The 15,875-nt window shown below is 37.5% G+C and overlaps 1 protein-coding gene across 1 annotated transcript; it reads right to left on the reverse strand.

Annotated features, from left to right (window-relative positions):
• Positions 1–2,158: 2,158 nt before the first annotated feature.
• On the reverse strand, positions 2,159–6,260 carry pdx1 (pancreatic and duodenal homeobox 1). The gene is made up of 2 exons (XM_072264571.1): positions 5,858–6,260; positions 2,159–2,574 (listed from the first exon to the last, which is right to left on the reverse strand). Exons 1-2 carry the CDS (start codon positions 6,258–6,260, stop codon positions 2,159–2,161), a joined length of 819 nt encoding a protein of 272 aa, XP_072120672.1.
• Positions 6,261–15,875: the final 9,615 nt, after the last annotated feature.

Here is a 15,875-nt window from a genome sequence, read left to right on the forward strand (position 1 = left end):
AATTGTCTGGCGACTATGTTCCTAGAACCTACACATGTGGGGCATCTACTGAACTCCCTACCGAAAGATCTATTATCCTGGTTCAACTTACTGAGCACAATGAAGCGCAGTCTATGCCATCTAGTCTCAGCTTCATTGCTATCGTGCAGTTTAATAAGAACTCCTGTTAGATCTAACAAAATAAGTCTTGTAGTAAGCGTCCGTGCAAGGAACGTAGTAAAGATCTAGCGAGACACCTATCTGTGGAACTGCCGATTCCAGTCTAAGGAAGTGAAATACAGAATGAACACAATGACATAGTAGTTCTACATCTTACAGTAGTTAATGGAGGAAATCAGCTTGAAAGAAGTTTATTTCTCATACCTTTTATTTGCTGTATAGGTGTGAATGATAGTTGTGGTTCCGAGGTATTTGACAGACAAAAGAGAGGTGATATATTGTTGGTAACCTGCTGGTTACATCTGATCTATGTTGTATAATCTAGCTTGAACTTCCCATAACTATCAACATCTCCATAACTATTGGCCAAACGACAGTGATGGGGTAAGAATCGTGGAATAGACTGCTGGAATGTCCAAGGCTGCAATATGGACCCATCCTGATGCGGGCACTATTTGCAGCTTTGAATACTACATTTCCATCAAGCATCACATCAATCACACCTTTCACATCAACACAGAGTAAATACCCCAGGCGAGTAATAATGTGTGTCTGAAAACAGGATAATTTTCTGCAGCCTCCCAATACCGTCAAATATCACTACCTCCACAACGAGGAAGAACTTCATCCTATTTCCAAAATTCCACAGATCTTGGCTGATTCTAAACTTCCAGTATACCAACAGTATCAAAATATTGCCCGAACACCTAGCCATAGAATTAAATTAAAGTGCAAGTTCCAGAAAATGAACTCAAACTTTCCCCACGCACTTTGCACTTAGAGAAGCATTGTTGAAATAGAAATTCCCAACAAAAAAAGCCAATAATCAACTATACATCTTCAAGTTAGACGGACCACGATCAAATTTAATTCAATTAACTCGCATTCTGTTAGACGATATAACAAATTCCAACAATAAATCAAAGCAGATTGCCAGTTGTTGTCTATTTTCCCTATACCCATCAAATGAGTATTTCATTTCATCGATCATACATACCATAGTGGATTCGTTAAGAAATTCAAATCCTAGCTTTGGTCCACTCTAATTATATCAGTCGAAAATATCCCTTTACATTAAGTCTAAGATTCTTCAGTGAAATCAAATTCGTCAGTGTCAACCTAATTATCGACAGTAAAATGTTTATGGCACAGCATTTCCGCTAGTTTGTCGATCCCATTTAGACAGCTTGCTGGAGTCGTTGTACTGATTCAAGACAGGAGGCGTGTTTTTTTTTCCCCTTAATTTTCCAAGCTCAGAGAGTCTAAAATGTGAGTAAAGTTTCATTCTGCAATTTCAAAAACCTTTCGAGTAGAAACGCATTAAATTCAGTCAAGGCTATCCGCGTATACATTCACGATGAGCTCCAGTTTTGAAGCGTCTTTTATTGAAATGGCTGTTGAATTTTTGGGCAGCTATACTGGAATCGCATGCAACAAAACGTTTAATCGTTACAAGCAGGCTGGTTTTTTTTTTGGAAGGATTAGTTAAAATCTTCGTCTTAACATCCAATGGAAAATACACACTTTGAAGACAAAACGCAAGACATTACAATATTTGTATACATACGACTACAAATATACAATAATTATTTTAACTCGATATGAAATTTGATTTATTACCGCAGGAAAAAATACGTACCATGCAAACTATTGAACGCATAATGTTCAATGACTAAGGCCTTTACAATAACAGTTCCATAACTGGCAAAATGAGAGAACTAGAAACAGTTAACTACAGGTGTATACGATATTAATAATACAAACAAAGACATCACATGACTGTTTTTATTTCTGACTGACTCCAGTCACTTTCAATTACTGACATTTTAAACATTGCATTTCAGTATATCATTGCATTAGGCCATTAATGCAATGAATATAATTGTCATTAAACGTTGTCGGTGTGGCATTTGTCGTGATTTGCAGAGTGGATTTACCTTTTGAATTTTTCTTCTTGTTATGAGTACCGATTAAATGATGCTGGCCTTGTGGAAAGACTTTATGAATTTTTCGTGGAGTCTCTCGCTCCTGCGCCTTGGCTCCTTAAAGATGAGCCGGAGATGTTGACTGGTTGCGACGAGGAGACATTGACAGATAATGGATCTCTTCCAAATGGAGTATTGGGAGCACAGCAATCCTCTTTGAGATCCCCAGAAGAGACGACCGAGTCCTGCTCAGGGGCACCATTTCTCCCTCTTTTCTTATCCTCCTCCTTCTTCCACTTCATCCTCCTGTTTTGGAACCAGATTTTTATATGTCGTTCGGTTAGGTTTAACATGACGGCCAGCTCCACCCTTCGGGGCCTGGAGATGTATTTATTGAATAGGAATTCTTTCTCTAACTCCAGCAACTGGGCCCGCGTATAGGCAGTACGTGTGCGCTTACTGTCCTCCTGCTCCGCCATGAACGGACCACCTGAAGAGAGAGAAAGCGTTAACATACGCACAGTTTCCGTTTAATGCGGCACATTTTTAAAATTAAGTGTTACAGGAAATTACACACAAAATTATAGCAAACAATTCTCAACAAAAAGAATTGAAATAATCACTTGCTGGCTCCACCTCACCTGAGATAACGGAATTGCGGCTTAAGCCTGTCGGGAGTGTAGGTGGAGGTAGCTACCTGCAGGTTAATGGCACTTCCTCCAACTAGCCTTCTATCTATCGAAATGCAGATAACTCACTGGTGATAACACGGTTTTAGAAGCACACCAGCTCCTCATTTCCGACCATATAAATTACTTCGAAAATAAAGAACTCCACCAGAAGATTTTACTCGGAGACGACGTGTTGTCCATTCGCGTGGTTTGTGGTTAAAATCGGGGAGCTGAAGAATGTAAAACTGACCGATTCAGCCAACATTTCAAGCGGCAAGTATCAAAATAACATTTCATTTAGGGAACTTAATTTCCGATTTAGGTCCTAATGATGTAATCAGTATAAAATTTGAGCAAATTATAACCGAAAACCATAGCAATACTCTTTTTGTTTGAAAAGCTGGAGTTACTTGCCGGAAAGAGAATTTTATTTAAAAAAGGTCACGGTTCTTGCCGCACAGTAGACCTTTCACGGTGAAATGGGATAAATATTACTACATGAGAATTGTTCATTCAGTAGAAGGCCCATTTTGTCGAAATATTTCCTTTCATTTCAACTTCTAAGTGCTGAAATGATTTGAAGTCAATCATCAAGTGCCTGACAGAATAACCCATTCCTGAATTTCCTTAACAACCAAGGGTAATCTTTAAAAAAAGTCTCCGGCTTTAAAAGAGTTTAAATTCAAACCACTGCAAATATACTTATACTGAGAAATCTGCATTGCATATTGAATTGAATAACGGGAGGTGTTTCAGTGAGAAGATTTCGTTTTTTAAAAGCCCCGCGGAACAATGCGTTGTCTTACCGTTTCTATTTGTTTCCTACCCCAAGTTTTAAAAAACACTTCATGTAAGGCTGAGATAAAGGCAGATATAACTTCTTAAACACTCCTGTCTGACTATAATTCGCAGAATTAGGTAAATTATACGCCACATTAGATTTAAATCATTCGTTACATTTTATTTCCAAAACCAAAATTGTCTCCGTTTATTATTGTTCATGTAACAGTTTACCAATTTTGAAGTATTCATTTGCTACGGGGGGGGGTCTAATATATACGCTATTAATTTTGTTGTAAGAATAAAAACATTACATTTAAATTCATAATATTTTGCCAGTTTCAGCAACTGGGAAAAACTTATATTTTAGAGTAAAAGCAACTTATCGATGTCAATTTTTATTTATTCTGTATTTAAAGCAATTTAAATATATTCACCTCGAAACATTTTAGAAAGACTTTAATACCAAAATTAATTTTTGTCACTTGAAATCTCGAGTTTACTGTAATATATACTGTTCATTCCGCGATGAATATACTAAAAATATCATGAATTTCTCGATATATTTTGATGGCAACACTTTAGAACTAAATTAATTTAATGAAGTATGGGCGTTCAGATTTTTTTATCAAGCTTAATACATTTTCACAAACAAATTTGTAGATTCAATTAATTTTATAATTACTTTTAATTTTTACAATTTTTTTTTGTAATTCACAGAAAAGAGTGTTCTAAATGTAGTCTTGTGCTGCTGGGCATGGTAACTACTGCCGAAACCCTTGTCTTTATTGGAAACTGTACCCCCCCCCCCGCCCTATAGCTTTACGCTTACCTAATACCGTCCTGTCCTCTCATCGTAAACCAAATTACGGGTTGAGAAACATATTCCGAGTATAATTGAGCAGAAGAAAAAATGCACTAATTTTACTTACGCCGTAAATCATTTTTAACCTAGAATCTTAGAAGACAAATTACCTCCCAGAACAGTGTTTGATGGGGGGGGGGAGGGGATCTTTTTTTTTGGCGATAGATTTCTTTTGAAGACTCATAATTTGCTCCAGAAAGGTTATAAGAATTATTGCAATTGCTTTGGCACTACTCAAATCTCTTTATATGACGATAAATAAATAACGTAATTTATCTGTTTGGTGAAATGTTAAGCATTTGTTGGGAATCGTGTTCCAGTCTACCTGTAATGGCCTGCGATTTCACTTTTACAACTTAATACAAACAAATCTGGAGTAATTATGCCCAGATAGATCCCTTTACGACTGCAATCATATCATCAACCAGGCGCGCAGATACTCGTCGCTGAGTTCATCTCGTAGTTTTCCACAACTAGACTTTAAGTTATCGTTCACATTTAATAAGCCTGGAGGTTTCACTATAAACACTTATAAATGTAATGGTTTGTTGCAGTCCCTATGCACTTTAATAATTAGCTCTGGGCACACTTTAATTTTGTGCTTTATGTTATTTCAAAGCATTTGTCTCGTCTGGGTCTCAACTTAACACCAAGCAAGAATAGGTGTGTTGAATTAAACGTTGTCTGAGGTAGAAATTCCTTTTAGCACAAAATGAAACGTTCATTTCAATATAAAATATTACCACGTGTTCGCACAAGGCGGCCATTTCCCTGCTGACCTTTTCACGATGTTGTTAGATATTCTTCGTCATACAAATTTTCTTGCAACTTTGATTTTGTTGCGGCAATATTGGTTACACGCCTCTATTCTATTAGTTTCCTTTAAAAAAAATGTTACCGGAAAATATGTCCTTAATTTCCTTAGAAAATGTTCCCAGATTTGGAAGTATTCGTTTTGATGGGATTTGAAGGTTGAAAAAAGAGCTGATTAATAAAAGTGAGATTGAAATATCTCATGCTACTGTTGTTATTTCACAACAGGTTTACAGACTCGATTAACTTTGCTTATGAAAAGGTGGAGAAGTTCGTTTAAAACGTCCTAATCATAGGGATAGAATAATATATTCGTTTTCAAAGGAGAGGAAGTAGGTACAAATTTTGATTCTGATGTGGTGGAAAGATGGCCTAGTGACATTTTCATTGTCAAACTGAAGTATTAATGGATTGTACTAAGCAATGCCAACAGCGATAATTAGAACATCAATACATGTATATCATATCAGAGATACCGATATCATTGACCAAAGTGAGATACAGGAATTCCTGTTATGGCATGTTCTCCAATCATCTATGCCCTAATTCGAGGTATAATTATTTTCTTGAGTTGTCATCGGTTTAAAAAAACTCTCATCGTCATTAGAAAAATAATTGCCTCTCTGAGGAGAGTTGGCACTTACCTGGCCATTGTCCTTTCCAGAGGTGAGCGTGCGACTTGGTAGATTTCATCCAAGGGAAGGGCAAGTGGGTTCTGGTGTGCTCTTCCAGGTTACTGATTTCGGAACTGCTACCAAAACAAGCCCCTTGGTGGGTGTGCGGATTCGGGTGCTGTTGCTGTGGATGGTGAAGATGCGAGACTGTAGGATCCTCCGAAATCGCAGGTACTTCGAAAGGTGAAATGTCAGCGGGGCTTCCTTGTTCAAGTCCTGACAAGGAAGGATTAGCATATGAAGTCTGCGGTTGTCTCCCTACGTAGAGACACGCTGGTGGGCTCTGATTATATTCCTGGACTTGTGATCTTTGGTAAGCACATGATTCGCTATAAATCTGAGCCGGCGCATAATAACGTTCCTCGCTATTCATGCTGCTAGTTGATCAGCAACCGAAACATACAGTGCTACTGTAATTTTACAGTTTAATAGCTCTGCCTAGCTTGATTCACTAAACAAAATAGCACCTGACACTCTGTTATGCTCCGTGGAGTATTACGGTCATGTCACGTGACTGGAGCCCCACAGCCGATTGGACTGTAAATTCACGATAAGAACACTTGGTCAACTTCACCTGCTTGCAGAGTCCATTTACTTTTCATGTAGTTTAGTAACAATGGAAACTTGTGTGAGTGCCAGGCGATGTCCCTCTCTCTCTTCCAAGAAATACTTGGTTCATTCAAGAACAATTTCAGTGTTTTCTCAATCGAAGACAGGTATTTTGGTTAGAATTAATTCGTTACCTTGTTCCAGTTTAATCAGAGAAGTTACACAAATATGTTGAATTTTAAACATTTAACTTGGAGAATGTATGACCAGATGTGAATAGTATCAGTGATAGATTAGACAGGGCAGTCTTATCACCTTCTCAGCGACTTGGGCCTGGGAACCACAGATAGCAATGCACAGTATTCTTTCTACCAAATGTAGATTAGCTACTGTTTTCTTCACTGATCCTACGTGAGTGACTGGGATTAACACGTCTAGGATAAATGCCTTTAACGGCAAATCCACATGGCATTTTGCGCGCGTTCTGTCCCCTTCAGTCGTGTTTGAAATCACGTGTTATGTTCGTATCGTTCTATTATTAGACTTTAGTTTTCTTCTTAAATTTATGTTTGCATTTTTAGCAACACGGAGGTTAATTCTGTCTGCCCTTTCCTTTGCCTTTCTACTTCCTCAGCAAATCTCCTTGTTAACATTTCTACCGAAGAATTCATTTATTTCATACCGCCTTATTTTAACTTTTCTTTCACTTTAGCTATCACATGATTCAACGTCCGTTTCAAACTTCGACCAGATTAAATATTGACTTTTGATTAGAAGATTCGGTAAAGAAATCCTGTCAAGAATATTATCTGATGACATTTACAGAATTTGCCATCAATTCATGAGAACTTTTCAAAATAGCAGTTTTTAAATTTGAAACGCAAATCGCCTGGCATCCGTTAGAGGCCGATTGATTATTTAGAGATTTTTTTCTCTCTATAATTCACAGCGCATGTTGACATTTCTGATTGATATGGTAGGACCGGCTGCTGGTTGACTTGGTGACAAGGCTATGAGGAGGCGGGGAGCTACTGGAAAGGACAAAGATCGTTTCACTACCTGTGATCACTCATGCTTTCTCACACAGAGATTATTTACTTTGCACTCCTGCCGTAATTGCACATTTCTGCAGAATTTTACCCATTTAAACGCTTCATTTAACTCTATGTTCTAACGAATAAAAATGAACCATTTTATTTAAAATAATATTCTTCCTTCAAAAAAAAGCAAATTTTAGAGCTTTATTTTGTTTACTTTTAGTCGGTCGTTTTTCTGATTAAGGCAGTATGTATTAAATGATGCTTTTGACGTAAATTTTGCGCCATTCTGCCTGATCAAGATCCCATCAGATCAAATACTTTTTGGCAATTTCAGGAAAGCATACCTCTCTCTGTAAAAGCTTTATCTATGAGTTAGTAAATATTTGCGAGGTATCTGTTCTTCCTGCCCTGCATGCTGACAGAATATTTTGAAACTACATTCGGAAATGTACTTTTCTTTAGCGAATTTACACGAAAGCTTCAGGCTCTGAATTGTAATCTTACGTTGTATTTTGCAGTTTGATGCGATCATAAAAGTCCAGCCCATTATGGCTAAGTCTGTTTGAGCCATCTTACTCCATTCTGCTTCCCTATAAAACGGGACACTGAGCATTTGACTCAGTATTGACCCATTAACCAATTGCCTTCCCGAGCCATTAAACAGCAGCTCTTATGGATAAATAAACAGTAAAGGTCGTAAACCAATTACAGAGGATAGTAAAAAAGTATTTTATTAGCACGAATTACAGATAGCCAGCCACTCCAGGGAAAATTCTATACAATTCTTCTCTCGCTCGATGATGAAGAAGAAAATTTCTAAGAAATTATTCCTGCACTTAAAAAGAATTAAACATTGCTTGTTAGAATACAGGATCCAGTTACAATGTTTATTACTCGGCCAGTTACAAAATAAAATTAATACTTTGAGACACTCACAGAACACTACCGTTAACATTCTATCCAATTTAGATTCATATTCATACTATGCGCAGTATTGTAAATGACATATAGTTAAAGTTATGCTCGATATATTTTGCAAAGCCTTGAGGTGATCTGTGAATTAATATCTCCGCTATTGGCAAAGGAATAATGTATAATTTTAAGCTGGCGATAACAAAAAGGTCAAATGTGGCGAACCACATGTTAAATTTGGTTCAGCTGGTCAATGAGTACTGTTTAACACAGTTGTTGGCCTTGCGGCAGTCGTAATGTGACTTATCTCCAAATATGTTTGTTTTTAACGAGCCGTGCCTAGCCTCAGTATGGCTGCTGTAAAGTGAGAGGAGACAGAAATATAGCAATGAGCAAATTATAATAGAAATCTTAGGAAATGGGACGGGCCGGTTAGAAAGCTAAAGTCGGGAGGCAATAACAACTTTTGCAATAATATCAGCGCACGTAGAAACTGCCATAACTGGGAATGTGAAGCTCTTCGGAGGATCAGTAGCAGCAGAGCGAGAGTTAACGTTTATTAAGAATAATTCAGGTGTCGCATATTTAACATTTCTTCCAGTGCGCTCGTTCGCTCAACGGCTAAGCGCGATTAATCAGTTAGTGGCAGACTGATACATGTTTAAAATGATGTATGCAATATTTTTTTTTAGTTTGGAGTTGATCTGTGAATTGGTATCTTCACTTATTGGCCTAAGAATCTAATAGCCAACGCAAATTTGCAAGTTTGTAAATGAAATATTCTAGGAAAATTGGTTTTGAAAAGAGTTCGGCAACTGAGGAGTTGTATGCGCGCTGTATTATAACTCCAATAATAAAGGAAAGTTAACGAGAGTGGAGAAAGATGACCTTAATTCCATAAAAACAATAATTGAATCCATTTGAGTAGAGCTAAGAAATAACGAAGAGTATGTATCTCTGGATGGAATCGTATGGGGTTAGTTACCTAAGAGTTGTGTTGGCAGATTTTTGTAGACAGGAAATTAGAGGTGTCTGCTAAAAAAGGCTAATACAGTGATATTGTGGGATTCAAAAATTCATATGATTGGATGAAACAATACGCAATGGAAGCGGGGAGGACAAGTCATCGAATACATTCAAAGGAGTTTTCCGGGCTCTGTGTTGATTAATTAATCCGCGCAGGCCTTTCTTGGTGCGATACAGTATTGTGCAATAAAACACTGGGAACAAATCGCTTTGTAGTGAAGATGACTGTAGGGGGCTGTTGGCATAATAAGATGGAACTCGATATTAACATATGTCTCGAGCTGATTTCATAAATTTGAGGATAGCCCTCTATGAAGGAAGAATTGGTTGAGGTGGATTCTGAAAATGGGTTAAAGATAAATAATAAAATTTGTTCTTTTATTAAAGTAATTCTAGTTCAAAGCCTACAACAGGATTTTGCTCCAAAACTTTAAGTTAAATAAGTCTGTAAGAAGTATACAGTATATCTTCTGATCCATCTGAATATAGCACAGTATTCTGTACCTCACACAAATGTTGAATTTGACTATTAGCTACATGTTATATAGTGAACCGTCTATGTCTTAATTTACAATGTTCACCACCTTCTACAGATGAAAGGATGACAACATATTTTATTGCAGGTTAATGTACTTTCAGCAAAGGTACCTGCTATACCCTCATGAAACCTACTCCATTCATGTCTGACCACAGAACTTGGGTTAAGGGAAGAATTATAGAATTAATAATTCTATAATTATAGGTTACAAGAATATATGAAAATGGGAGCGAGAATAGGCCAAATGAATCAGAACCAGATTTATTATCATTGTCATAAGTAGTGAAGTTTGTTGTTTTGCACCAGCAGTACAGAGCAATACATAGACAATACTAAGAATTACTATAAAGAAATAGGTTTATATACATTTAAAATTAAGCTGGTAGTGCAAAGAGAGCAAAAATAGTGAGGTAGTGTCGATGATTTGGTTCTTTTTCTGTTCAGAAATCTGATAGCACAGGAAAAGAAGCTGTTCCTAAGCTGTTGAGTGTGTGTTTCAGGCTCCCGTACCGCTGCTCTGATGGAACTAATAGGAAGAGGGCATGTCCTGGGTGATGGAGCCCTTAATGACCGATGTCACTTTTTTGAGTCCTCGCCTTTTGAAGATGTTCTCAATGTTGTCAAATCATACAGACTGTCCTTCATTCAATAAGACCAAGCTGATCTGACCTCAGCTTCAGAATAGTTTTCAGCCTGTAACTAACATTGCCTCATTTCACATATGGAACACTTGGAAATAACAAGCAGGATAGACAAAGGAGAGTCAGTGCATGTTGTTTACTTGGATTTTCAAAAGGCCTTCAACAAGGTGGCACACATGAGGCTGCTAATAAGGTAAGATTCAATAATATTACAGGAAAGATACTAGCATGGATAGAAGATTGGCTGACCAGCAGGAAGCAAAGAATGGGGATAAAAGGGAATCTTTACTGGTTGGTTACCGGTGACTCATGGTGTTCCATAGGAGTCTGTGTTGGGATCTGCTACTTTTCACTTTACACGTTAATGATCTGAGGGCTTTGTGACCAAGTTTGCAGATGATATAAAGATAGATGTAGGGACACATGGAGTCGAGAAAGCAGGAAGTCTGCAGAAGGACTTGGACGGATTAGGAGGATGGACAAAGAAGTTGCAGATGAAGTACAGACTAGGGAAGTGTATGGTCATGCACCTGGGTAGAAGGAACAAAGGCACAGACTATTTTCTAAAGAGATAGCAAATTTACGAATCAGAGGTGGACAGGGGCATGTGAGTCCTAGTCCATGATTCTCTAAAGGTTAACTTGCAGGTTGAGTTGGTAGTAAGGAAGGCAAATGCAATGTTAGCATTCATTTTGAAGGACTAGAAAATAAAAGCAAGGATGTGATGCTGAGACTTTATAAAGAACTGGTCAGACCACATTGGAATATTGTGGGCAGTTTTCGGCCCCTTGTCTAAGAGAGGATTTGCTGACATTTGAGAGGGTCCAAGGAGATTTACACAAATGATCCTGGGAATGAAAAGGTTAATGTATGTGCAGTGTCTGATGGCTCTGAGTCTGCACTATTTGGAGTTTAGATGAATGGAGGGAGGTGGTGTCTCTTTAAAATCTACTGAATATTGAAAGACCTAGATAGATTGGATGTAGAGAGGATGTTTCCAAAAGTGGAAGAGTCTGAGACCAGAGGGCACAGCTTCAGAGTAGAAGTACGTTCTTTTAGAACGGAGAGAAAGAAGAATTTCTTTAGCCAGAGTATGGTGAGTCCAGGAAATATTTTGCTACAGACAGCTGTGGAGGCCAAGTAATTGGGTATATTTAAGGTGGAGGTTGATAGGTTCTTAATTAGTAAGAGCATGAAAGGTTATGGAGAATGGGGTTGAGAGGGAAAATAAATTAGCCATGTTCAAATGGTGGGACAGACTCAATGGGCCAAATCGTCTAATTCTGCTCCTACATCTTATGGTCTTATTTGTAGGCCAAAGCATTTCAATTATAGCCTTGAATATATTCAATAATTAAGTCTTAAACTTCTCTAAGATGAAGAATTTCAAAGATTCACAAACCTCCAAAATAAATTCTTGTTTATCCATCTCTAATAGTTGTCTCTTTGCTCTGAAGCTATGCCCCTTCTACGAGATTTTGCAAAATAGGAAAGCCTCTTCCCATCATCTGTTTTTGTCAAGCCTCCCCAGGATCTTACATGTATCAAGCTTTACAATTCACTTCTTATTCTTCTAAACTCTACTGACTATAGACCAAACCTGCTCAGTTATTTCTTGTAAAACAGTATCATAATCCAAAGCATCAACCTAATCTGCCTTCTGTGAGCTGCCTCGAATGTTTCTTAGATATAATCAGACCCCATACACAGTTTTCCAGGTGGGGCCTCATTATATTACTATGAGTGCCTCATTAAATCTTGTAAAGTTATTGAGATTAAATAATGTCAAGCTCTGAATTCTACATCCTAGTGTTTTTATGAGGTCTCTTCACGGAAAGTGGATGGAATTATCTTTAGTTATTCCTCAGACTTTAGAATGCTCCCAGTAAGTGGGTGAAAACAGATACAATTTGTTTTTCACGAAAGCAGGAGCTACAGATGTGTGGAACAGTGGCTGAGTGAGATCAGTAATGGGAGAATGATCAGGGCCATGATAGGAAGGCACTTTGGAATTCATAACACATTTGGAGAGCATGAACATGAAGTTATGATAAAGAAATCAAATCTGGTAATTTTATTTTGGTTTTGGATGAACTAACTAAACAAGAAAAAATTATAACTCAGAATTAGAGCTCATAGGCCAAAGGGTGTGTACAGATGACTAATTAACAGGCTGTAAACTGGAAGTAGGAATTATATGACCAGTTGGTGATAATGTTCAGTGATTATTATGCCTTAAGCAATTTATGTCTAAGGGCAAGATAGAATTAAGTGTAATAGGTATGTGTAATATGGTACAAAAGTGGGAACGTGGAAGTCTTCAAAAAAGGGTACAGAGGAATATGGATAGGTTACATGAGGTAGCATGGATGAGAGAGAAAGAATAGAATAGAGATAAAAGTTAAGTTTTCCATTTTGTCAGGAGTTATCTTTTGAATTTATGTTTTGAATTGTGAGAGATTGAGTAACAATGCACTCTGATGTGAGAAATTAGGTGATAATATTTATATGGCGAATCTGGACATCAATCAGAGAGATTCCATGTAGGTTTAACAAACAACTAAAAAAGCAAATTATTCTCCATTTGGTCTATAATAATTTGTCTCTATTACAGAATCATTAGTGTGAAGAAGTTATATTATAGAAATATAGGATCACAACATTACTGTAGAAAACAGTTTTAGTCTCCTTAATAGGGGAAACATAATGAATTTCTTGTATGGAATTAAATGGGCATTCCAAACTACTTGTTGTGACTAGGTCTAAGTTCTGTACAGTTTTGAAGAATAAGAAGGTATATACTGTTTTCTATATATATTTGAATACATAAATTCTTTTGGAGCATTGCCTATTTCCATTGAGCCTCAAGCTGACTCGAACAGGGGTTGAAATAGCACTGAAATGAGGAGAAACTTTTTCACCCATGTTGTTACAAATCTTTGCAAATCTCTACCCTAGAGAATTGCCAAAGCTCATTTGCTAATATCTTTAAGAGAGAGACTAACAAATTTATGGATACCAAGGACATGAAAGAATTTTGTTATCGTGGGTGAAGCCTGAGTTGAAAACTTTGATCAGTTATATTCTAAAACATTGTGAGAGCAGGCTTGAAAACCAAATATTTTGTTCCATTTCTATTTCTTACTATTGTTATTATTCAATGTAACATTTGCTAAACAGAAATACAGTGTGCTTCATTTGGGTAGGTTGGATTCCAGCAGATAATGGGTAAAATGTAGCTATTCACTGAAGATAGGTATTGGAGTTCCAAAGCATCAGAGCTTGTTCTTTAAAATAATTGCTTCATTTCTTTTGTAGAGAATGCTGAATAATGTTGGTGCATGTGTGGACATGAAAACAATAATAATAAGTAGTTAGCATGGATCTTGGAAGGGGAATTTTTGTTTGGCTAATCTCATTGATTTCTTGAGACAGATGAAAGCAAGTATAAAAATGTTAACATATATGAAATAATGTTATATATGATAGGTTGTTGATAAGTAAGGGTGTCAAAGGTTATGGGGAGAAAGAAGGCAAGAGAATGGGGTCAAGAGGAATGATAAATCAGCCACGATGAAATGGTGAAGAGGACCTGATGGGCCAAGTGGTCTATTTATGTTCCTATGTCTTATGATCTTGTGGAAAAGAGAGAGTGCGAGCAAAGGGTAAAAATTCCCAGACACAGAAAATATTAACGTTTCATAAAGACAAATGGTGAGACCACCACCATTACCCTTGCAGAATAGTCAAATAATTAGACAATGAGGTCTAATGCAAATAAATGAGAGCTACATTTTGATGGAAAGAATAAAGAGGCAACATTGCTACTTCAATATTCACATTTAGATGGGGTATAACGACAAAGGGATTCCAGGGTATAAATATGCTAGTTGTTGAAAGCTGTGTCACTGTTTAACAAGGCCATATAGAAAGAAAACAATTCATGAACTTTTATTTTCAGAAGGATAAAGATGAAAAATAGAAATGTTCTGCTAAATCAACATCAAATATTGTTTCGATCACACATGGGATGTTGCATTTTGGCACCATATTGCAGAAAAGTTCGAGGCCTCAGGGAAGAGTTACAAAAATGATATCAGAAATGTGAGGAAGTATGAATCAAGAAAGGATAAATTGGCGAATGTCTCCTTCCTTGAGAAATAAAGGCTAAAATCTAATCCAACAGCAGTCTTTATAATGATGTAAAGCATTTATAAAGGGAATGCAGACAGAATATTTACAGTCGAGGGGAAGGGCATAAAAGAGGGCAACAATGTAAGATAGCCACCAGGAAATCCACAGGAAATATAGAAGAAACTTCTGTACACAAAGAGCAGTGAGAATGTTGAACTCAATACCACACAGGTGGGTGATGGAAAGAATATGCATACATTTGAAAGCAAGATGGACAAGCTTGGGAGGTAGTGCAAAGAGAATAGAGGGTTTATAGTGATAAATGTAGCCGAGGGCAGATGGGAGAAGGCTCACGTGGATGGGACTATTTAAGCAAATGGCCTGTTTCTGTGCTGTGTGTCCTAGGCAATCATATATAACAACCCTCAAACAAACCTGTTACAATGTGGACATTCATTACCCTGCTGAGTGATGTCAGAAATTTTATTTAAGCAATTACAGTAAATTACTTTACAGGAGTAGCAAAGCAGAAATCAGTGGCAAGGTATTATGTAAATGCATTGAATGAAGTTTCACTTTTTGCTATTTGGTTGTCTCTGGTAAGCAAAGCATTTCTTTCCTATCTTTTATTCTCCTCCAGAAGTTGGTGGCTAACTGTCTTAGACCATAAGACCATAAGACAAAGGAGCAGAAGTAGGCCATTCAGCCCATCGAGTCTGCTCCGCCATTTTATCATGAGCTGATCCATTCTTCTATTTAGTCCCACTCCCCCGCCTTCTCACCATAACCTTTGATGCCCTGGCTACTCAGATACCTATCAATCTCTGCCTTAAATACACCCAATGACTTGGCCTCCACTGCTGCCCGTGGCAACAAATTCCATAGATTCTCCACCCTCTGACTAAAAAAATGTCTTCGCATTTCTGTTCTGAATGGGCGCCCTTCAATCCTTAAGACATGCCCTCTCGTACTAGACTCCCCCATCATGGGAAACAACTTTGCCACATCCACTCTGTCCATGCCTTTCAACATTCGAAATGTTTCTATGAGGTCTCCCCTCATTCTTCTAAACTCCAAGGAATACAGTCCAAGAGCGGACAAACGTTCCTCATATGTTAACCCTCTCATTCCCAGAATCATTCTAGTGA

Source organism: Mobula birostris, chromosome 7 (genome assembly GCF_030028105.1).
Source record: "Mobula birostris isolate sMobBir1 chromosome 7, sMobBir1.hap1, whole genome shotgun sequence".
Lineage (NCBI taxonomy): Eukaryota > Metazoa > Chordata > Chondrichthyes > Myliobatiformes > Myliobatidae > Mobula > Mobula birostris.